Source organism: Bufo gargarizans, chromosome 3 (genome assembly GCF_014858855.1).
Source record: "Bufo gargarizans isolate SCDJY-AF-19 chromosome 3, ASM1485885v1, whole genome shotgun sequence".
Lineage (NCBI taxonomy): Eukaryota > Metazoa > Chordata > Amphibia > Anura > Bufonidae > Bufo > Bufo gargarizans.
Window position 1 is genome coordinate 410,178,796 of NC_058082.1, and position 24,149 is coordinate 410,202,944.

Below are 24,149 nucleotides of genomic sequence, written 5' to 3' on the forward strand. Positions count from 1 at the left end.
TGAAAAACGGACCGCAAAACACTGAAAAGTCATACGGTCGTGTGCAATAGGCCTAACAATGGAGCTGGATACTCAGTGTTAGAGTAGGTCCCATCTGATTAGAAGCCACCTTGACGTCTGGTAGATGGGCCAGACATATTTTTTATCAATTATATGTGCTAAGAGCTTCTACCCCGCTTAATAGTAAGTATGGGCGTCATGTATTTGACCCTGTACACCCAGTCTTAGTGCATTTAGTAGTGTGCTGCTATTTTTTTCGTACTTTTATACATTGTTGAAGTGTGTGTGATAGTGTGTGTGTATATATATATATATATATATATATATATATATATATATATATATATATATATATATATATATATATATATATATATATATATATAATAAAAAATATTTTTTTTTAAAAAAGGAAAAAAGTGGCAGCACCGTCTCTAACGCAAACACGGGGGTGTAACTGGCCCAATGTGGATATTAGCAAATCCAAAGCATAAAAGTAAAAAAAAAAATAAAAAATATGGGCAGCACTCCATAGGATAAAAAAACAGTACAAAAAACTTTATTTACCCAAACAGGACATGAGACGTTTCGGCTCCAGCATAGAGCTGAAACGTTGCATATTCCTGTTTGGGTAAATAAAGATTTTTGTACCTTTTTATCCTATGGAGTGCTGCTCACTTTATATATACAGTACAGACCAAAAGTTCGGACACGCTTTCTCATTCAAAGAGTTTTCTTTATTTTCACGACTATGAAAATTGTAGATTCACACTGAAAGGCATCAAAACTATGAATTAACACATGTGGAATTATATACATAACAAAAAAGTGTGAAACAACTGAAAATATGTCATATTCTAGGTTCTTCAAAGTAGCCACCTTTTGCTTTGATTACTGCTTTGCACACTCTTGGCATTCTCTTGATGAGCTTCAAGAGGTAGTCACCTGAAATGGTCTTCTAACAGTCTTGAAGGAGTTCCCAGAGATGCTTAGCACTTGTTGGCCCTTTTGCCTTCACTCTGCAGTCCAGTTCACCCCAAACCATCTCGATTGGGTTTAGGTCCGGTGACTGTGGAGGCCAGGTCCTCTGGCGCAGCACCCTATCACTCTCCTTCATGGTCAAATAGCCCTTACACAGCCTGGAGATGTGTTTGGGGTCATTATCCTGTTGAAAAATAAATGATGGTCCAACTAAACGCAAACCGGATGAAATAGTATGCCGCTGCAAGATTCTGTGGTAGCCATGCTGGTTCAGTATGCCTTCAATTTTGAATAAATCCCCAACAGTTTCACCAGCAAAGCACCATCACACCTCCTCCATGCTTCACGGTGGGAACCAGGCATGTAGAGTCCATCCGTTCACCTTTTCTGCATCGCACAAAGACACGGTGGTTGGAACCAAAGATCTCAAATTTGGACTCATCAGACTAAAGCACAGATTTCCACTGGTCTAATGTCCATTCCTTGTGTTCTTTAGCCCAAACAAGTCTCTTCTGCTTGTTGCCTGTCCTTAGCAGTGGTTTCCTAGCAGATATTCTTTTTTTTTTAATCAAATCATTTTTATTGAAAATTTTTAAAGAAGGCAATATCAGGGTTCACAATCACTTTTTGCCATTACCACCATCACAATACTATTCCATCATAGAACTCACAATTGGCAAAAATGACAACTGCAATTTCACATACTATACAATCTTGAGTATTTGAAATGGCATATAAATACACCCCCCAAAATCCCCCCCCCAAATGAAAGGAGTAAGAAACCTTCTATCCTAGTTTATAGCATAAGATGAGTATGTGACATCCATTCGTTCCACAACTTGTCAAACTTCTGAGGACAGCCACGCTTGACAAACACACTCTTCTCCAATATCAACATGTCGTTCACCTTCCTTTCAAACTCTTCAATTGCTGGCGGACTCCCCTGGATCCACCTCTGCGCCACCAGTTTCCTGGCTACATATAACAGTCTTCCCACCGCCACCTTAACCAACTCACTTCCTCCAATCTCAGCCACATATCCCAGCACACACACCTTAGTTTTTTTTTGCAAACTCAGCCCCAGCTTACGGTTAATCTTATTCAGCACCTCATCCCAATATCTAATTATGACAGAGCACGACCATATCATATGCACCAGATCCGCTCCTTCCGTCATACATTTCGGACACCTATCATCAGTCCTGACCCCGATTTTTCGTAAAAATACTGGTGTTTTATAAACTCTGTGGATGATAAAGAGTTGTGATAATTTCGCCTGCTCACTTAGAGACACTCTGGGAACTGCATCTAATATAGCATCCCACTGATCCTTCGAAACTGCACCCAAATCACCCTCCCACTTCAACATCCGCGACCGAGGGAACCCATCCAGAAACTTATCCAGTAATAACGCATACACCTGTGAAATCAGTCCTCTCCTCCCACCTTTTGAAAGAATAAGCTTCTGCACCACATCTGTTTTAGCTATACGACACCCTTTCCTTACCGTGACATCATACGCGTGCCTCAATTGCAAATACTGGTAAAACCATCTCTTTGGGACATTAAACTCTTGCTGCATTTCCTGAAAGGATTTGAATACCGTGCCTTCAAGTAATTGACCTATCCTCATCACCTCCCGAGACTCCCAGTTCCTAAGTCCCGACAGTGACGTGAACTCTGGCAATAGATTGTTATCCCATATAGGGGAAAGCTCACCCACACCACCCACTCCTCTAAGTTGCTTCACCGTCGCCCAAACTTTCTTCATAAGATCAATAATTAGGACCCCATCTCTCCCCCCATGCATTCCCGCCCCCTCTAATATACACATAAGGTCCCGACTACCCACCCAATGTTGCAATATCTTCCCCGTCACATCCGAGGCCTGAAAATCAATCCAGCCCTTCAAGTGCTGGCACTGAGACGCCAGGAAATAAATCCAGGCATTCGGGACTGACAAACCACCCTCCGTCTTAGGGTACTGCAACGTCTCTAATTTGATCCTTGCTTGGCCATACTTCCAAATAAGATCTCTAAATATGGAATGAATTTTCCTAAACCTATCTCGAGGGATCCATACAGGAGCATTATTAAGTACATAAAGCAGCTGTGGCATCATAACCATTTTTAAAAGGTTCACTCTACCCACTACCGACAAAAAGAGCTTACACCAAGTTCTCACCTTAAGCCTGAAAGCCACGAGCAAGGGGGTTAGATTAAGATCTTCGAAGTCCATCAGTCTAGACGTTATGTACAGCCCTAAATATTTAAACTTATTAACCCAGGGAATTCTATCATCCACTCGCACATCAGGCACAACCTGTCCATCCACAGGCATCAAAGCAGATTTTTGCCAATTGATCCTAAGACCGGAGAAACTCCCAAATCTATCTATTAGGGACATGGCACTGTCCAAAGATGACCCAGTATCGCCCAAAAAAAGCAAGGTATCATCGGCATATAGAGCCACCTTATTCTGGAATTCGCCATATCTAAACCCCACAATATGAGGAGACAGGCGTATTAAAGCTGCTAGTGGATCAATGGCCAGTGCAAACAGTAAGGGCGACAATGGGCATCCCTGCCTGGTACCTCTAGCCAAATTAAAATTGTCCGACAATCCTCCATTAGCTCTAATGCGGGCTCTGGGACAAGAATACAAAACCTGTACCCACCTCACAAACCGGTCCCCAGACCCCATAGCTCTCAAAACACCCCACAGGTAAGTCCACTCTACACTGTCAAATGCCTTAGCGGCATCTAAAGAGAGCAGAGCCCTATCTCCACAGTTGTCAGCCGGGACATTCAGACCAGCATACAACCTCCTGATGTTAATATCCGTCGACTTCCCAAAAGCCTGTCTGGTCAGAATGTACAATAGTCAGAATCACCCTGGACAACCTGTTCGCCAGCACCTTAGCCAGGAGCTTCACATCAGCCGTGAGAAGTGAAATCGGCCTATATGATTCTGGAAATTTGGGATCTTTCCCAGGTTTGGGAAGTACTACAATTATAGCCTCCTGCATCGAGAGTGGTAGCGAACCTGTCTCCAGTGAGTGTTCCAGCACCTTAAGTAATTCCGGAAGCAGCACCCCTTGCAGCTTCTTATATACCTCCACAGGCAACCCGTCTGCCCCCGGGGCCTTACCATTCGCCATACCTCCCAGTGCTGCTTCCAGCTCCTCCAGTGAAATCGGCTCTTCCAGTCTCTCTCTATCCTCATCCGACAGAGCCGACAACTGTGCCCCCTCTAAAAAGATGTTCAACGCATCCCCAGAACTAGGGACAGTAGATTTATACAGTGACACATAAAAACCCTGTAATATATCCAAAATTCCCTTGGTATCTTGCCTACCGTTCCCATTTCCATCCCTCAGTTCCTGTATACAGGAGGATCCCCGTTGGGCCTGAGAGACGACCGACAGCAGATGCCCAACCTTCTCACCCTCTTCAAAAGGATCTTTGGCGGTAAAAACTACGCTTCCGCTCCGCAGCCTGGATTAAGTGACACCTCAACTGTTCCTGGGCAACCGCCAGCGCCTCACTATTAACCAAGGAAGGCACCATGCTAAACACCCTTTCAGCTTCTGCCGCTTGTAAATGTACCTTAACATCTGCTTCCCTAGACTTGGTTTTATGCTTACAAATCTCTTTAATTAACACTCCCCTCAAGAATGCTTTCATAGCGTCCCAGACACCGTGAATTGACGCCGTCCCTACATTAATCGCAAAGTATTCTCTAAGCGCTATAGAAACTTCAGATAAATCACCCAATACATTAAGCCAATGCGGATTGCACTTCCACAACCTCGGTCCCTGTCCAAGCTCCCCCAAGCACAGGTCAATTTGTACCAGGGAGTGGTCAGACAACGACCGGGGATGATAGACAACCCCCCGGACCAGAGGTAACATACAATCATTAACCAGCGCCAAATCAATACGTGACAATGAATGATGCGTAGCAGAACGACACGAATATTCACGCCTATTGGGATTGCGTACTCTCCACACATCCACCAAACCGACTTCAGTCATAATATTTCTCAGGGCCGCACTACCAGGCGATCCGCCCCCACCTTCCACCCGACATCTATCCATCGAGTCATCCGGCGTGCAGTTAAAGTCCCCCACTAGTAGCCATGGCAACCCAGGGAAGTCCGCCACAAACGTCATAATTGCCCTTACTAAAGGGGAAGCGAATGGAGGCGGCACATAAACCGCCACTAACACCACCTGGATCCCATCAATCTTACACACAATACAGACAAACCTGCCCTCACCATCCACACATTGCTGCACATGTTCATACCTAATACTCTTATGCACTAAAACACTCACCCCCCTGGAATGTGAAGAATGCGTCGCATGAACCACCTGACCCACCCAATTCTTGCTCAACCATTGTACAGTATCCCTAGTCAAATGCGTTTCCTGCAAGCAAAGAATAGCTGGCTGAAAGCACCCTAAATAATGAAAGACACTTTGCCGTTTTTTCGCATCAGCCAAACCTCTCACATTCCAGCTCAAAACTTTAATCCCCCGTGTCATGGTAAAACATGCCAACATATCTGCCACTCACACCCCACTCACATCTCATCCACTCATATATACCACCCTTCATCATACTCCTATCTAACTTACTACTCCCTTCCCCCCCATCCACCCCCACCCCCCCTATCCGTTATCAGGTTACCGTAACTGGGGATCTCAGTCCCCCCTTCATCACCCCCCATTCCTAACACGGGGCAAACAGAGAGCAAGTCGCCCCCTAACTTATTACAATCATAACATATTACAACACCTTTTCTCGGGTAGAGAATCCTCCCCACATCTGAGAAAAACATCATACATTTTTAACCACCTACTCCCTCCTCAGGATCTACCATACGGTAGCATTGCATAACACACTTCATAACTGGTGCAACATCAAAGCAACCTTAAAGTGCAAACACATAATACTATCAAGCATAAGAAACCATATCTCAGCCTTCTTCAAGTGTCCAGGGCCCCACTCCTCAATTGCCGCTCGTGGACGTCCAGCCACTGCGCCGCTTCCTCCGGATCCTCAAAAAATCTGGTGGATCCCAACGCCACCACACGCAGTTTAGCAGGGAACAGCATAGCGTACTGGACTTGTAATCCTCTCAGCCTTTTCTTTATATCCATAAATCTACTATTTCTCCGCTGCACCTCATTCGAGTAATCAGGGAATATGGACACTTTAGCCCCGTTCAGGACCATCTCCACATTGTCCCTAGACTGCCGCAAAATAGTGTCCCGGTCCTTGAAATGCAAAATCTTCGCCAATATCGGGCGAGGGGGCCTGCCGGGCGGCAGCGGCCGCATGGGCACTCTGTGCGCCCTCTCCACCGCGTATAGGGAAGAGAGGCCTTTCTCATGAAACAGTTGGTGCAGCCATTTTTCCACGAATTCTGTGGCATTATCCCCCTCCGCCTTTTCCGGCACCCCCACAATCCGCAGGTTATTCCTTCTGGACCTGTTCTCCAGATCATCCGTTTTGGCATATAAAGCAGCAATGTCCTTAGCAGTCGTTTTCGCCGCCATTTGCAACGGCTGTACTACATCTTCAATCGTGGACACCCTTTTCTCCAATTCAGAGGTGCGCTCAGAAATCTTGTGTAGATCATGTCTAATTATAGACACATCTGATCTCAGGCTGCCAACTTGCACTGTGAGCACCTTCAGGGTACTGTTACAGCTGGCCACAGCAGCCATGATATCTTTTAAGGTGGGCTCCTCACAGGACGCGGCCTTAGGGCCTACTATGCTTTTAACTGCGCCTGCAGGAGTCAGCGGCGGCCAGTTCACCGCATCCAGGGCCTCACTATCAAGGGATCCGTCCTCCTGATCAGACGAGGTACGTATATCTGCCTCCTTTCCCTCAGCCCAATCGCCCACTCTATTATCAGCACGAGCATACTTGCTCAGTTTAGCAGCCACGCTCTGGCTCATCGTCAGCTGCGCCGTCTCCTCTCCTGCATCGGCGCCATCTTGGCCCACCTCCGGTCCGTCAAACTTCGGCACCTTGCTCGACTTCCTCGGCATATCGGAGCTCACACAGACACCGCCGCACTCTCCGGTCACTTTCCCTCCACCAGGGTATACAGGATTAGCAATCCGCTGGGTGCTACCACACATTAAATCAGGATACCGGCAGGAGCTGTGAGCGGTGCGACCTACTCCATGCGCTCTCAGGCCACGCCCCCTTCCTAGCAGATATTCTACCATGAAGGCCTGATTCACACAGTCTCCTCTTAACAGTTGTTCTAGAGATGTGTCTGCTGCTAGAACTCTGTGTGGCATTAACCTAATCTCTAATCTGAGCTGCTGTTAAACTACGATTTCTGAGGCTGGTGACTCGGATGAACTTATCCTCTGCAGCAGAGGTGACTCTTGGTCTTCCTTTCCTGGGGCGGTCCGCATGTGAGCCAGTTTCTTTGTAGCGCCTGATGGTTTTTGTGACTGCACTTGGGGACACTTTCAAAGTTTTCCCAATTTTTCGGACTGACTGACCTTCATTTATTAAAGTAATGATGGCCACTCGTTTTTCTTTACTTAGCTGCTTTTTTCTGGCCATAATACACATTCTAACAGTCTATTTAGTAGGACTATCAGCTGTGTATCCACCTGACTTCTCCACAACGCAACTGATGGTCCCAACCCCATTTATAAGGCAAGAAATCCTACTTATTAAACCTGACAGGGCACACATGTGAAGTGAAAACCATTTTAGGTGACTACCTCTTGAAGCGCATCAAGAGAATGCCAAGAGTGTGCAAAGCAGTAATCAAAGCAAACAGGTGGCTACTTTGAAGAACCTAGAATATTTTCAGTTGTTTCACACTTTTTTGTTATGTATATAATTCCACATGTGTTAATTCATAGTTTTGATGCCTTCAGAGTGAATCTACAATTTTCATAGTCATGAAAATAAATAAAAAAACTCTTTGAATGAGAAGGTGTGTCCAAACTTTTGGTTTGTACTAATTATATATATATATATATATATATATATATATATATATATATATATATAAAATAAAAATAATATTTTTAAAATATTGATTTCAAAATTAAAATATTGAGTTCAGAACAACCCCCTTTTATCAGTTCTCATGTAAAAAAAAAATATATATAAAAAAAACAAAAAACTGAATTGCTGCTGTTTGGTCACCTAACCTAAACACAGTTTACCTGACAATAATAATAAAAAATAAATAAAAGTTATGGGTCTCGAAATACGGCAACATTTCACCCCATACAAGCCCTTATAAAAAAAAATAAAGTTACAGGTCAAAATTAAAGCTCTTGCAATGTTCAGCTTCTGCCTTTTCCTGATCAGCTCTGTCTCTGTACTGGCTCCTTTAAATGTCCCAGTTACAATAAGGTGCAAAAAAAATAAAAATAATAATAATAATAATAATAATAATAATAATAATATATATATTTATATATATTAATAATAAAAAGCTTTTTTAGATGCAGAACACTTCAATTTGGTGAGTTTATCAGCTGCAGCCATTACAGGTTGGCACTGTCCATTGCCAATGCAATAAAGAGCAACAGTCTATAGCGCCTTCTAAATTTCACAGGACACACAAATACTAGGAAATGCAGTAACTAAAAAGGATAAGCCCTCTTAATAGGAATGTGGTAAAACCTATTGTTGTAAGTGGTAAAGATAACCTAGAAACGTCAAACTCTTCAAACCTTTGCATTGTGGAGGATCGGCACTCCAGTTTCCATGCTCTGTGCAAGATAGAGTCTTTTCTCCAATAAGTCCGTATGTCTTATCTTTACATTGATAAGTCACAGCATTCAAGTATTCGTACTCCTCATTATCTGGAGTAAACGACCCATCTGTAATTGCATTTGGGGGAGGGCAGGTCTGAACTGTGGAAACAAAAAAGTTACACTTGAATACCTTTACAACAAAGCCTCACAATGGCCAACTCCTTACTTTTACATTTAACCATTTCAATACAACAGCTCAGAATCTTCGCTTTCAAGTTAGGCTACTTTCACACTAGCGTTCGATCGGATCCGATCATATTAATGCAGACGGAGGCTCCGTTCAGAACGGATCCGTCTGCATTAAAATGGCAAAAAAAAGCTAAGTGTGAAAATAGCCTCGGACGGATCCGTCCAAACTTTCAATGTAAAGTCAATGGGGGACGGATCCGCTTGAAGATTGAGCCATATTGTGGCATCTTCAAACGGATCCGTCCCCATTGACTTACATTGTAAGTCTGGACGGATCCGCACGGCCAGGCGGACACCCGAACGCTGCAAGCAGCGTTCAGCTGTCCGCCTGTCCGTGCGGAGCGGAGGCTGAACGCCGCCAGACTGATGCAGTCTGAGCGGATCCGCATCCATTCAGACTGCATCAGGGCTGGACAGAGGCGTTCGGGTCCGCTCGTGAGCCCCTTCAAACGGAGCTCACGAGCGGACCAACGAACGCTAGTGTGAAAGCAGCCTTACACGGGAGTCCAAGTCAAACAACTGGGAAATAGCACTTGTCTGAAGGTTTCACTCCTTGCTTCTGACCCCCGCCCCATTCACAGAGAATATATATATATATATATATATATATATATATATATATATATATATATATATATATATATATATATATATAATTTTATTTTATTCTTTTCGAGAAAGGCTCTAGTGCTGAGCCGAAACGTTGCGCTGCCCACATGGGTGAATAAAAGGTTATTCTTTGGGCCGTGCACTCTTCTACTGATTGAACCTACTGTGCTGCCTCATTATTTATATATATTTAATTATTTTTTTAGGCAATTTACTGGCATTTTAAAAAGGAAGATTTTTGGGCTCTTCATTTTTAATTATGCCATAAGTAGTAAGTATGAATTCAACACCTCTCAAATGTTTACATTTTGGGTGGTGTTCCTCCAAGGCTCTGCTTTTAGCCACAAAAATTACATGTAATAAAATGTTACAGTTTGATGCAAAGGTGCATGAAAGTGCCAGACACCTACTTTTAGAAAATAATTGGGTATGTCGGTATAATATACATTTTTTTTATTTTATTCTGGTGGTATTTGTGTACCCCTGGCAGTGAAAAGGGTAAAAAACAACATGTATTTATTATACAGTCTGATCCATGTTTAAACTTTTGATGGCCTATCCCCAGGATAAGCCGTTGATATTTCAATGTCAGGGTGTCAGACTGTTACGAAGTTGCTTCAGTGCAACACCCCACTGTACCATATATAACCTATTCACCCCACTGTACCATATATAACCTATTCACCCCACTGTACCATATATAACCTATTTCATTGATCATCATGTTTTACATTTGACACGTGTGCTATCCCAGGGTGGCGTTCTTTCCCCTTTTTTCTGCTTCTTTTCACTTTTTAACGGTATATTATTCATTGTATTACATTTTAATCATGTCATAATAAAATTATATATTTTTATACACACTACTACGAGCTCAGTTTCCTTGTTTTTTCGCTTGTTTCATTTGGGAGTTAGTACCGAGTTACATTTCCGGGTGTCCTTTTGGTTCCATTGGGTGGACACTGTTTTCCACTTTTTACCAATTGGCCACCTTTGGTCTTCATTGTTTTTTCTAATATGTGATAATATATTAGATTATTTAACAGCGTACCTAGTTCATGATCATACATGCATCAGGTGGCTGAGGTGACTTTTAGGTACAGAGGCAGGCCAGCCAGTATACTCTTAACGTACTGTATACCTTCACTCTTGAAGTCGAAGCAGGGACCATAATCATATTGTAGCATCTTGCTGCTTCTGCCGCTGTGTGGGCAGTTATTTGCATGTTGCTACACAGTGGGCCTCCAGAATAAAATTTTACTGGTGGGCCCTAGTCCGATACTGGTGGTGTGGATTAAAGTGTAACGGTCATATTTTTTATTTGCTAGTTTATTAGAGCTAGGCATGTATACCTGAGTTAGTCTGTCAATGGTTGTCAAAAGATCTGTAATTACCTTATAAATAACAGCTTTCATTAACCACTTCACGTCTGGGCCATTTGCCCCCTTCCTGACCAGGCCTAATTTTGCAAATCTGACATCTCACTTTATGTGGTAATAGCTTTGGAACGCTTTAACTTATCCAAGCCATTCAGAGACTGTTTTCTCGTGACACATTGTACTTCATGATAGTCAGAAAGTTGAGTCAATATAGTTCACCTTTATTTTTTTTAAAATCCCAAATTTACCAAAAATGTTGAAAATTCGCAATATTCAAAATTTCTATTTCTCTGCTTTTAAAACAAAGTGATACCTCATAAAATATTTATAACTTAACATTCCCCATATGTCTACTTTATGTTGGCATCATTTTTTAGGACGCTAGAAGGCTTAGAATTTTAAAAGCAATTCTTAAATTTTTTTCTTTCCCAAAACCCAATTTTCAAGAACCAGTTCAGATTCTGAAATCACTTTGTGGGGCTTACATAGTGAATACCCCCATAAATGACCCCATTGTAGAAACTACACCACTCAAGTTACTTAAAACAGATTTTCCATTTTAATCCATTTTTTCTTTAACACAGAGGGTTAAGAGCCAAACAAAACTCAATATTTATTACCCCGATTCTGCGGTTTACAGAAACACCCCACATGTGGCCGTAAACTGATGCAAGGACACACGGCAGGGCACAGAAGAAAAGGAGCGCCACATGGTTTTTGGAAGGCAGATTTTGCTGAACTGGTTTTTAGATGTCATGTCCCATTTGAAGCCCTCCTGATGCACCCTTACAGTTGAAACTCCCAAAAAGTGACCCAATTTTGGTAAATAGGGGATAAGGTGCCAGTTTAATTGGTACTATTTTTGGGTACATATGATTTTTTGATCATTCATTATAACACTTTATGGGGCAAGGTGACCAAAAAATTGGTTGTTTTAGCAGTTATTTTTATTTTTAAAGCGTTGACCTGAGGGGTTAGGACATGTGACATTTTTATAGAGCAGATTGTTACATTTTCTTAAGTTTTACACAATAATAGCATTTTTGAAACAAAAACATTTTTTAATGTTTCCATGTTCTGAGAGCTATATTATTTTTTAAATGATTTTCTTATGTTAGTGCTCATTTTTTGCGAGATGAGTTGACGGTTTCATTGGTACAATTTTGTGGGACATACGCCTTTTTGATCACTTGGTGTTGCACTTTTTGTGATGTAACGTGACAAAAACTGCTTTTTTGACACCGTTAATTTTTTTTATGGTGTTTCATGGGTGGATCATGTGATATATTTATAGAGCCGACCGTCATGGACGCGGCAATACCAAATATGTCTTAATTTTATTTTTTCTATTTTTAAATTCCTTTCTTGGGGAATTTCTTTTTTTTTTTTTTTTTTTTTTTTTTAACACTTTATTTTACACTTTGCGGCTCCCATAAGATCATACAATACCTCTGGGGGACATTTTACTTCCTTTTTATTTCCCCACCATCGATTTCTCCTGTAACTGGGGCTGACATAGTAGCCCCAGTTACAGGGGAAATACACCACCCCCCCCTCCCCAGAGAGGCTGTACAGCACCGATCGAGGTCTGTTAAAAGACCAGACAGCCGACTGCCGGGCCGGAACAGGAAGCGCATATTACTTCTTGATCTGTATACACAGAGCTCGCTGAGTTACCCTTTTACTTTATTATGCACAGAGGACCATATATGCACCTATTTTTAAGAGGCCTTTTAATAAAAGGTGCACTTCACTCCAAGAAGAATTTCTCTTCCAGTGGATTTCTGCAAGTAAGTCTACATTCAGCCTCTGAATAAAAGGAGTGCCAGATGTCAACAACTGCCCATACAGCTTCTATGTACGAAGACCACCCACATTAGTACAGCAGGCCTCGCTAGACTATCACTTTACCTTCACATACAGGTACCTCATTACTCCATATTCCATCGATCTGACATTCTCTAAAATTCCTTTTAGATATCATTTTGTACCTAAAAGACATAGAATAGCACATTAAAATATACCATCATACAAATGATCCACAAAGAGCATATTTCTGAACAGCAGTGTTGTTTCCCAAGGTGATGGTTATCGTAATGGATATTTCCAACACATTTTACCTCTGCTTGATTTTAAATATCGGTATTATGGATGGTTAAGATCAGGGGTGTTGCCAGGGTTCCAAACATAGTGGTCAACGACCATGCACCGGAATCGCCTGCAGCTGAATGCTAGAGCAAGGCATGGGATCCAGTTGCTTCCTGCCCCACGCTTAGGCTACTTTCACACTTGCGTTCGGGGTTCCGCTTGTGAGTTCCGTTTGAAGGCTCTCACAAGCGGCCCCGAATGGATCCGTCCAGCCCTAATGCATTCTGAGTGGATGCGGATCCGCTCAGAATGCATTAGTCTGGCACAGTTTGTCCTCCGCTCAGCAGGCGGACACCTGAACGCTGCTTGCAGCTTTTGGGTGTCCGCCTGGCTGTGGGGAGGCAAACGGATCCGTCCAGACTTACAATGTAAGTCAATGGGGACGGATCCGTTTGAAGTTGACACAATATGGCTAAATTTTCAAACGGATCCGTCCCCCATTGACTTTCAATGTAAAGTCAACAAAACGGATCCGTTTGCATTATCATGAACATTTTTTTTTGTTTTGTTCATGGTAATGCAAACTGATCCATTCTGAACGGATCTAAGCGTTTGCATTATAGGTGCGGATCCGTCTGTGCAGATACCAGACGGATCCGCTCCAAACGCAAGTGTGAAAGTAGCCTTATTCATAGGCCTCGGGCTACTAGGAGGATCACGTAGACTGTCGCAACGTAAGGACATCATTGTGGCCACCTGTGTGAGAGCACAGGCAGCACGTTGACTCAATTGTGACTGCCTGAGCTGGGGTGCGGGCAACTCAGGCCGGAAGTGGCCTGCAACGGGGAGCAGCAGTGAGATATTTGTTTTTCTTTTGTCATTTTGGGGCTGGATAGTACTGGGGATTTAAGGGGGAAAGCATTATAACTGCAGGGGTGCACTATAACTACTGGGGAGAACTATAAATAGTAAGAGAATTACAACTACTAAGGAAACTATAGGGAGACATTATATTTACTGGGGGCACTACAAAAGGACAATAGGGCTACTTTCACACGTGTTTTTCTTTTCCGGCATAGAGTTCCGTCACAGGGGCTCTATACCGGAAAAGAACTGATCAGTTTTATCCCCATGCATTCTGAATAGAGAGTAATCCAGTCAGTTTGCATCAGGATGTCTTCAGTTCAGTAGTTTTGACTGATCAGGCAAAAGAGAAAACCGCAGCATGCTACGGTTTTCTCTCCGGCGAAAAAAAAAACTGAAGACTTGCCTGAACCCCGGATCTGGCATTTTTTCCCATAGGAATGCATTAGCGCCGCATCCGGCATTCAGAATACCGGAATGCCGGATCCGTCGTTCCTGCATGCGCAGATCGGTAAAAATGTGAAAAAAATAAATAAAAAATGTACAAGATGGAGCCGTCGGTCCGCATGACAAGCAGAGAGATGGATCAGTCCTTGCAATGCATTTGTGAGACGGATCCGCATACGGATCCGTCTCACAAATGCTTTCAGTCAGCGGCAGATCGGCGGAACTGCCTCTCGGATCACACTGCCGCAAGTGTGAAAGTACCCTAAGGGTGCCTGCACATGGTGCAGCTCTGTGTGCAGAAAATCTGCAAGAAATCTGCACTGAAACCACACGAAAAACGCACATAAATCTGTACCATTTATCATGGCATTGGCACAATTTTATGTGCTATTTTCTCAAACGTAATTGGAGTTTTGCAGCAGATCTCACCATTTCACTAAAAAGGGGGAAATAAAAAATAAATAAAAAAAATGCAATGACACAACAGCATGTAAATTTACACAACTAAGAATAATAGCAAAGTGTTTCATACACATTGCGGGTACTGTATGACGCTGTGGTTTTACAAAACTAAATCTGCCCTGCGTGCAGGCAAACTAAAACTAGTGGGGGCACTACAGAAGCAGATTATACCTACTGTGGAAACTACAGGGGGTAGTATATATACTGGAGGCAGTATAGTGGGCATTATACCAGCTGAGGGCACTACAGGGAGAATTATAACTACTGGAGAACTACATGAGGAATCAAAACTACTGAGGCACTGCATAGTTACTGGGGGCACTATACCAGCTGAGGACACTACAGGGAGAATTATAACTACTGGAGAACTATATGAGGAATCAAAACTACTGAGGCACTGCATAGTTACTGGGGGCACTATACCAGCTGAGGACACTACAGGGAGAATTATAACTACTGGAGAACTATATGAGGAATCAAAACTACTGAGGCACTGCATAGTTACTGGGGAACTATAGGGGGCATTATACCTACTGGGGGTCTATGGGGGGGCATTATACCTACTGGGGGTCTATGGGGGGGCATATTACTACTGGGAGCAATTTGGAAAAATATCACTATTGGGAGAACTATAGAGCATTACTACTACTGGGACTTCTGTGGGGGCATAATAATAATATATTATTATTATTATTATGCACAATGTGGAGGGAACTACTACTAACAGGGGCACTCTCAGGGAGCATTATCACCATATAGTGCATTACTACTAATGAAACCGCTCTGGGAGAGAATTATTACTATTTGTGGGACTTTTGGGAGCACCCTCTCTATGAGGGAGACTAATCTGTATTTTTCTGGCAAGATGTGGCTGAAAGAAGTCACTATAGCTGTCTGGGCTAAATGGAGAAGATGAGGAAATATAACGTCTACATCAGAGGAGACGTCACTGGATATAATAGGTAATGCTGTAACTCTACTGTAAGGCAACTTCACATATGTCCTGTGATCCAATTTAGTTCCCCTCTGGAGTGAAGTAGAAAAGCGCTGGAGGGGAACTCAAGCTAGATAATTCCCTTAGTATTCTATGGCATCTTTCTCATACATTCATGATGCCGAATTTCAAAGAGCGCCAAACAGAAATCTGCTCAGTTTTTATGTCCAGCGCTATCAGTGTGAAGATGCCAGATCTGTGCACATATACATGTCGTGCCTGGCTCCTGGCTTAAAACAGCTGGCTTGGCACAACTGATCTATATGAAGCAGGCTTAAGTGTTAGGGCCGTTTCACACGAGCGGATGCCGTGCGTGGCATCCGCTCTCTGAAAGAGTGCCAAGACCCGCTGCAGACTGCAGAGGCACGGAGCAGTAACATGACTGTTAATGCTCCGTGCCTCTCTGTGATCTCTTTACTACGAAATCACAGTGACAACTGTGATTTTGTAGTAAAGAGATCACAGAGAGGCACGGAGCATTAACAGTCATGGTACTGCTCCGTGCCTCTGCAGTCTGCAGCGGGTCTTGGCACTCTTTCACGGAGCGGATGCCACGCACGGCATCCGCTCGTGTGAAACGGCCCTTAGGGCGCTGAATATAATGTCTATTCAAATATACCTTTACAGCTGGGTGTTTGGACTGAGAATCCAAACACTTGCTTTAGGGCCCTGAAACTTGAGAACCTGGTTAAGATACTGATAATTTAAAATAATGCATCCTGTCATCTATACACAGTTCTAATACATTCTATATTTGGACTTAAAAGGGATATACCCCAAAGGGGCCGTCTCAGAATAGACACTAGAGGCAAATGGATAGAATATTCCACCAATGAGTGGGGGTGGGAGTGACTGCTGATTACTTGTACAAACACTTCCACGGTTTCACAATTACATTGTGAAAACTCAGATATTTTACATCATTTAGCGTTAATCGTTTAATAGGTAATAGTAGAGCACAAATATATTATTTTTTTGTGGGTTCAGTAACTGCATCAAAAAGCTTGTCTTAATGAGGGTGTGGTCCGGTTTCAAGGGAACCGCCTGCAGTTTGGCTACACGGTGACCGGTGTCACGCGACAAAAAGGATACAACTACACTGCAACAGCTGTCGAGCAACATTCCTGTCACGTGACATTTTTTTTATAATGATAGTCAATGGGGGGGGGGGGGGTCACACTGCAACATACGGCGCCTGCAACAAGACAATCACACGGAAATCCAACTTGGATGGATTTTTTGTGACTGTCGTTTCGCAGTCGCAGCATGTCACAGTACAACCCCATTGACCATCAATATAAAAATGATCCTGCGTTGTTTCTCCGATTCTCCCCACTAGCTGCAGCGGCGGCATGTCAACAACATGTGACAGCTGCAGCCAATCACTGATGAAAGTGGGCACACCAGGTAAGAATGGTTCTTTAGTGTGGGCACATCCCCCGTGTTGCCCACTTTCTTCCTGAAACCGGAAAACCCCTTTAAATTAAACTATGCTTATTCATCATGTAAAAATGTAATGAAAACCTTCTCTCATATTAATCTCAGGCACTATCATTTAGTGGAGCCGCTTCCAAAAAAGAAACCTTGACACAAGATTGAACTGAACTCCCTCCATCACATTATACACTGCTTGTTTCCATAGTTATGACTACCCTGCAATCCATCAGCGGTGGCAGTGCTTGTACACTATAGGAAAAGGCGCCAGTATCTCTATTGGCTGGGACTGCTGGAGTGCACATAGGCCAGCAGATTTTCTTATAGTGTGCAAGAACGACCACTGCTGCTGGATTGGACGTTGGTCATAACTCCTGGATACGAGCAGTGCATAATGCAATGGACAAATGAACCCAGCCAGCAAAGAAGGCAATATGGAGAGTCTCAATACATTAGTAAGTGTCTTGTATTATGTTTGTCTACATGATAAATGCCATTTACTGAAGACAACCCCATTAAACTTAAACAGTCCCATTAACCCTTCTAGCTCTACACACTGCTAATATGAGAACACAGTAGATGACAGAACTCACCCAAGATCACAAGTATAGGTTGCTCTAGATCCAAACAGTGTATCTGTAAAGGACACTGATCCATGTAGTAAATCACCAGGATTCCCACATGATCGTCCTTAGTAAAACAAAAAAGAAAATATGGGTTATTTTATTAGCAAGGAGAAAAAAAAAAAAAAAGGTTAACACTAGTCACACAGCTGGTCATCTTCAAGAAGAAGTTCACTAAATCATATTAGACCACATTCTGAGACGCTGGAATTGCTGTGGATTTTGCATCAATACATGTGGATGGTCTTTAAAGGGAACCTGTCACCGGGATTTTGTGTATAGAGCTGAGGACATGGGTTGCTAGATGGCCGCTAGCACATCCTCAATACCCAGTCCCCATAGCTCTGTGTGCTTTTATTGTGTAAAAAAAAACGATTTGATACATATGCAAATTAACCTGAGATGAGTCCTGTCCCTGACTCATCTCACATACAGGACTCATCTCAGGTTAATTTGCATATGTATCAAATCGTTTTTTTTTTACACAATAAAAGCACACAGAGCTATGGGGACTGGGTATTGCGGATGTGCTAGCGGCCATCTAGCAACCCATGTCCTCAGCTCTATACCCAAAATCCCGGTGACAGGTTCCCTTTAAAAACCCTCATCCACCTATAGAGGAAAGAAACAGGAACGGAACAGGCGGACCATTGTAGACATGCCTATTCTTGTCCGCAAAACGGAGAAGAATAGGACACGCTATATTTTTTTTGCGGAGCCTCGGAACGGAGCAACGGATGCGGACAGCACATGGAGTGCTGTCCGCATCTTTTGCGGCCCCATTGAAGTGAATGGCTCCACACCTGAGCAGCAAAAACTGTTGTGTGCATGAGGCCTAAATGTGATCATGAGGTGGATTCACTAATCTGTCTGGACTTGGTCTTAATCTAACAGGGGTACAATGAAGCATTGAGAACAGACACAATATAGAGGTTTTAAAACCATCATTACTATATAAGGCTACTTTCACATTTGCATTCGGGCTCCACTTGTGAGTTCCGTTTAAAGGCTCTCACAAGCGGCCCCGAACGCATCCGTCCAGCCCTAATGCATTCTGATGTTACCCGTGCATGCGGTCCCCAATGCACAGAATGGCTGCACAAAGGCCGTGTGCATGAGGCCTAATAGTCAGAATTTGGGAATGCACTGAAAATAATACATAGGAAAACTAGAATATAAAGTTAGTGCTCTGATAAGGCAGGGAGTAAAAAAAAAAAAAAAAAAAGAAAGGAAAATGGCTTGTCAGGAAGGGGTTAAAAAGAACTACCAGATTAAGACGACTCACGTGTGCAGAACTCATCAGGAGTGGACCATGTGGAGTTACTTAAGCAAGTTATAGAATTGTTGGTTCCTTGAACTCTAGTAAATCCAGATCTGCACTTATAAGTTACGGCTGCACCAGTAGAAAAATTATCTTGGTCGCTGAATTGTGTGTCGAGCTCCCCAAACTGCAGTCTAGGAGGCGCACCGCAGTCACCTGAAAAACAGCACAATAATTAAATAAAAAAATGCAACTAGAAGAATCAGCAATAATCAGCCTGAAGCAGGATTTAGCCTGGGTTCAGACCTGAGCGTTCGGGATGGAGCGCGCGATTGTATGCGCGTTTACAATCGCGGCTCCGGAACAAGTGAACGTCCATTGTCGCGCGTTCCCAGAAGTCTATGTACGGGAACGCGTGACAGTGACCTCCACAGCCCCCCACCTCCTTAACCGCCTCCCGACCGCTGAACGCACGGATGCGTCCGGGAGGCGATCAATTCATTCCTCCTGGACGCATCCGTGCCTCGAGATTTCCTGTGAACGCGCGCACACAGGATTGGAAGGTAAGAGACAGGATCTCCAGCCTGCCAGCGGCGATCGTTTGCTGGCAGGCTGGAGATGCGATTTTTTTTACCCCTAACAGGTATATTAGACGCTGTTTTGATAACAGCGTCTAATATACCTGCTACCTGGTCCTCTGGTGGTCCCTTTTGCTTGGATCGACTACCAGAGGACACAGGTAGCTCAGTAAAGTACCACCAAACACCACTACACCCCCCCCCCCCGTCACTTATTAACCTCTTATGAACCCCTGATCACCCCATATAGACTCCCTGATCACCCCCCTGTCATTGATCTCAACCCCCCCCGTCATTGATCACCCCCCTGTCAGGCTCCATTCAGACGTCCGTATGATTTTTACAGATCCACAGATACATGGATCGGATCCGCAAAACACATACGGACGTCTGAATGGAGCCTTACAGGGGGTGATCACCCATATAGATTCCCTGATCACCCCCCTGTCATTGATCACCCCCCTATAAGGCTCCATTCAGACATTTTTTTGGCCCAAGTTAGCGGAAATTATTATTATTTTTTCTTTCAAAGTCTCATATTCCACTAACTTGTGTCAAAAAATAAAATCTTACATGAACTCACCATACCCCTTACGGAATACAAATGCGTAAAATATTTTAGACATTTATATTCCAAACTTCTTCTCACGCTTTAGGGCCCCTAAAATGCCAGGGCAGTATAAATACCCCACATGTGACCCTATTTCGGAAAGAAAACACCCCAAGGTATTCCGTGAGGGGCATATTGAGTCCATGAAAGATTGAAATTTTTGTCCCAAGTTAGCGGAAAGGGAGAATTTGTGAGGGGAGAAAAAAAAAAAAAAAAAAAAAAAAAAAAAAAAAATATCAATTTCCGCTAACTTGTGCCCAAAAAAATAAAAATAAAAAAAAAAAATAAAAAAAAAAATTCTATGAACTCGCCATGCCCCTCATTGAATACCTTGGGGTGTCTTCTTTCCAAAATGGGGTCACATGTGGGGTATTTATACTGCCCTGGCTTTTTAGGGTCCCTAAAGCGTGAGAAGTCTGGGATCCAAATGTCTAAAAATGCCCTCCTAAAAGGAATTTGGGCCCCTTTGCGCATGTAGGCTGCAAAAAAGTGTCACACATGTGGTATCGCCGTACTCAGGAGAAGTTGGGGAATGTGTTTTGGGGTGTCATTTTACATATACCCATGCTGGGTGAGAGAAATATCTTGGCAAAAGACAACATTTCCCATTTTTTTATATACAAAGTTGGCATTTGACCAAGATATTTAGCTCACCCAGCATGGGTATATGTAAAATTACACCCCAAAACACATTCCCCAACTTCTCCTGAGTACGGCGATACCAGATGTGTGACACTTTTTTTGCAGCCTAGGTGGGCAAAGGGGCACACATTCCAAAGAGCACCTTTCGGATTTCACCGGTCATTTTTTACAGATTTTGATTTCAAACTTCTTCTCACGCATCTGGGCCCCTAAAATGCCAGGGCAGTATAACTACCCCACAAGTGACCCCTTTTTAGAAAGAAGACATCCCAAGGTATTTTGTGATGGGCATAGTGAGTTCATGGAAGTTTTTATTTTTTGTCACAAGTTAGTGGAATATGAGACTTTGTAAGAAAAAAATAAAAAAATAAAAATAAATCATTTTTCGCTAACTTGTGACAAAAAATAAAAAGTTCTATGAACTCACTATGCCCATCAGCGAATACCTTAGGGTGTCTACTTTCCGGAATGGGGTCATTTGTGGGGTGTTTGTACTGTCTGGGCATTGTAGAACCTCAGGAAACATGACAGGTGCTCAAAAAGTCAGAGCTGCTTCAAAAAGCAGAAATTCACATTTTTGTACCATAGTTTGTAAACGCTATAACTTTTACCCAAACCATTTTTTTTTTTTGCCCAAACATTTTTTTTTAATCAAAGACATGTAGAACAATGAATTTAGCGAAAAATTTATATATGGATGTATTTTTTTTTTTTGCAAAATTTTACAACTGAAAGTGAAAAATGTCATTTTTTGGCAAAAAAAATCGTTAAATTTCGATTAATAACAAAAAAAGTTAAAATGTCAGCAGCAATGAAATACCACCAAATGAAAGCTCTATTAGTGAGAAGAAAAGGAGGCAAAATTAATTTGGGTGGTAAGTTGCATGACCGAGCAATAAACGGTGAAAGTAGTGTAGTGCAGAAGTGTAAAAAGTGGCCTGGTCATTAGGAGTGTTTCAGCTAGGGGGGTTGAAGTGGTTAACCACCTCAGCTCCCCTAGCTTAAACACAGTTATTGACCAGACCACTTTTTACAATTCTGCACTACACTACTTTCACAGTTTAATGCTCGGTCATGCAGCTTACCACCCAAATGAATTTTACCTCCTTTTCTTCTCACTAATAGAGCTTTCATTCGGTGGTATTTCATTGCTGCTGACATTTTTACTTTTTTTGTTATTAATCGAAATTTACTGAAATAAATAAGGCTCCATTCAGACGTCCGTATGCGTTTTGCGGATCTGATCCATAAAACACATACGGACGTCTGAATGGAGCCTTACAGGGGGGTGATCTGGGAGTCTATATGGGGTGATCAGGGGTTAATAAGTGACGGGGGGGGGGGGTGTAGTGTAATGTGGTGCTTGGTGCTACTTATTACAGAGCTGCCTGTGTCCTTTGGTGGTCGATCCAAGCAAAAGGGACCACCAGAGGACCAGGTATATTAGACGCAGTTATCAAAACAGCGTCTGATATACCTGTTAGGGGTAAAATATACCTGTTAGGGGTAAAAAAAAAAAAAACGCATCTCCTGCCAGCGAACGATCACTGCTGGCAGGCTGTAGATCCACTCGCTTGCCTGCCGATCCTGTGAACGCGCGCCTGTGTGCGTGCGTTCACAGGAAGTCTCGCGTCTTGCGATATGATGCGTAGATGCATGACTCTGCCTGAGACAGCCGCCTCCGGACCGTGATCCTGCGTTAGGCGGTTAAAGAGGACCTTTCACCGATTATGACCATGTGAACTAAGTATACAGACATGTAGAGCGGCACCCGGGGATCTCACTGCACTTACTATTATCCCCGGGTGCCGCTCCGTTCTCCCGCTATGCCCTCCAGTATCTTTGCTCACTAAGTTATAGTAGGCAGAGATTTCAGTCACTAAGTTATAGTAGGCAGAGTCTGCCCTTTTTCTGCTGTAGCGCTGGCCGGTCGCATTGCAGAGCTAACAGCCTGGGAGAAAATAACTGGAAAGTGCAGGGTGAAAATTTCCACTCAAAACAGTCTATGATGTTCAGAGTCATAGGAGGCGGCTGTGCAAAATTTTGTGATGGTAAATGCGACAGTGCGGATGTACACACAGACATACACTCCGCTTTATATATTAGATATCTTTTGGGACTGTATGGGATTGACTGCTTTTTTGGGATTCACTCTCTTCTAGCTGGGATTTTGGGCTATCGTTCCCCTTACTTAATGTATGGTTGGCTGATATCCCTAGAGGCAACTAATCATTAGTATTGTATTTCATGTTGTAACAGCAGCAAACATTCTCATTGCTAAACATTGGCGTTAAATTCAGATTCCTCATATTAGGCCTCGTTCACACTTCCGTTTTTCACTGCCGTGTACTGTCCGCATTTTCTGGGGAATCCACACATACCCATTGATTTTAATGTGTCTGTTCACACATCAATATTTTTTTTTACGGACTCACGGTCAGTAAAAAAAAAAAATAACTACATAAATAAAATTATAAAAATCACAGAGACATGTACTACTTTGGTCCAGGGTGCAGACCAAACACGCCCACAACACGGATGGCATCCGTGGTGTGTCAGTTTTTCAAGAAAGACAGATAGGAAATGCTCTTGAAATGATTTAATTAATTCAGCTGAGCAACATCTGTGGATTACAGATGACACACAGAGGTTAAAAACTGACACATGGACCCATCCACGAACATCTCCATGAATTAAGTAAGGATGCTTTTTTTTTTTCCACGTACACAATACGGACACGGAAATGTGAACAAGGCCTTGATGACATTATAGCTAGGAAGGGTTGGCGATGGAAAGCACCATCACATCATGTAGAGAAACATATAACTTATCTCTAATTCAGGGGCGGGGAACCGCCAGCCCGGGGGCCAGATACGGCCCGCTCAATCATTTCATGTGGCCCCAGCTCCCTGCCAGAGCATAGAGTGCATTATGGAAGCGGTCATTAGCATGCAGGAGGCACAGGAAGGAGAGAACAGCACTGTGCCAGCTGTACTCACCTTCCCTGGTCTTCTTCCGGGCCCCGCTCTGTGTCTGACACGTACAGAGTTAGGATGTAGCGCACATAGGCGCGCACTATGACCTGACGCTGTGCGCTATCAAGTCACAGTACAGCTCGACAGGAATAAGACCAGGGAGGGTGAGTGAATCTGCCGAGTGGCAGTGCTGTC

General features: G+C 43.1%; 1 protein-coding gene across 1 annotated transcript in view; it reads right to left on the bottom strand.

The window, feature by feature from the left end:
* LOC122933389 (complement receptor type 1-like) overlaps nt 1–24,149 on the bottom strand; it is a 107,390-nt gene that overhangs the window by 56,261 nt on the left and 26,980 nt on the right. Inside the window, exons 3-6 of the mRNA XM_044288356.1 lie at nt 19,174–19,365; nt 17,859–17,955; nt 12,888–12,967; nt 8,716–8,898 (exon numbers count right to left, since the gene is read on the bottom strand). Coding sequence (XP_044144291.1) covers nt 8,716–8,898; nt 12,888–12,967; nt 17,859–17,955; nt 19,174–19,365 — 552 coding nt within the window. The remainder of the gene's footprint in view (nt 1–8,715; nt 8,899–12,887; nt 12,968–17,858; nt 17,956–19,173; nt 19,366–24,149) is intronic.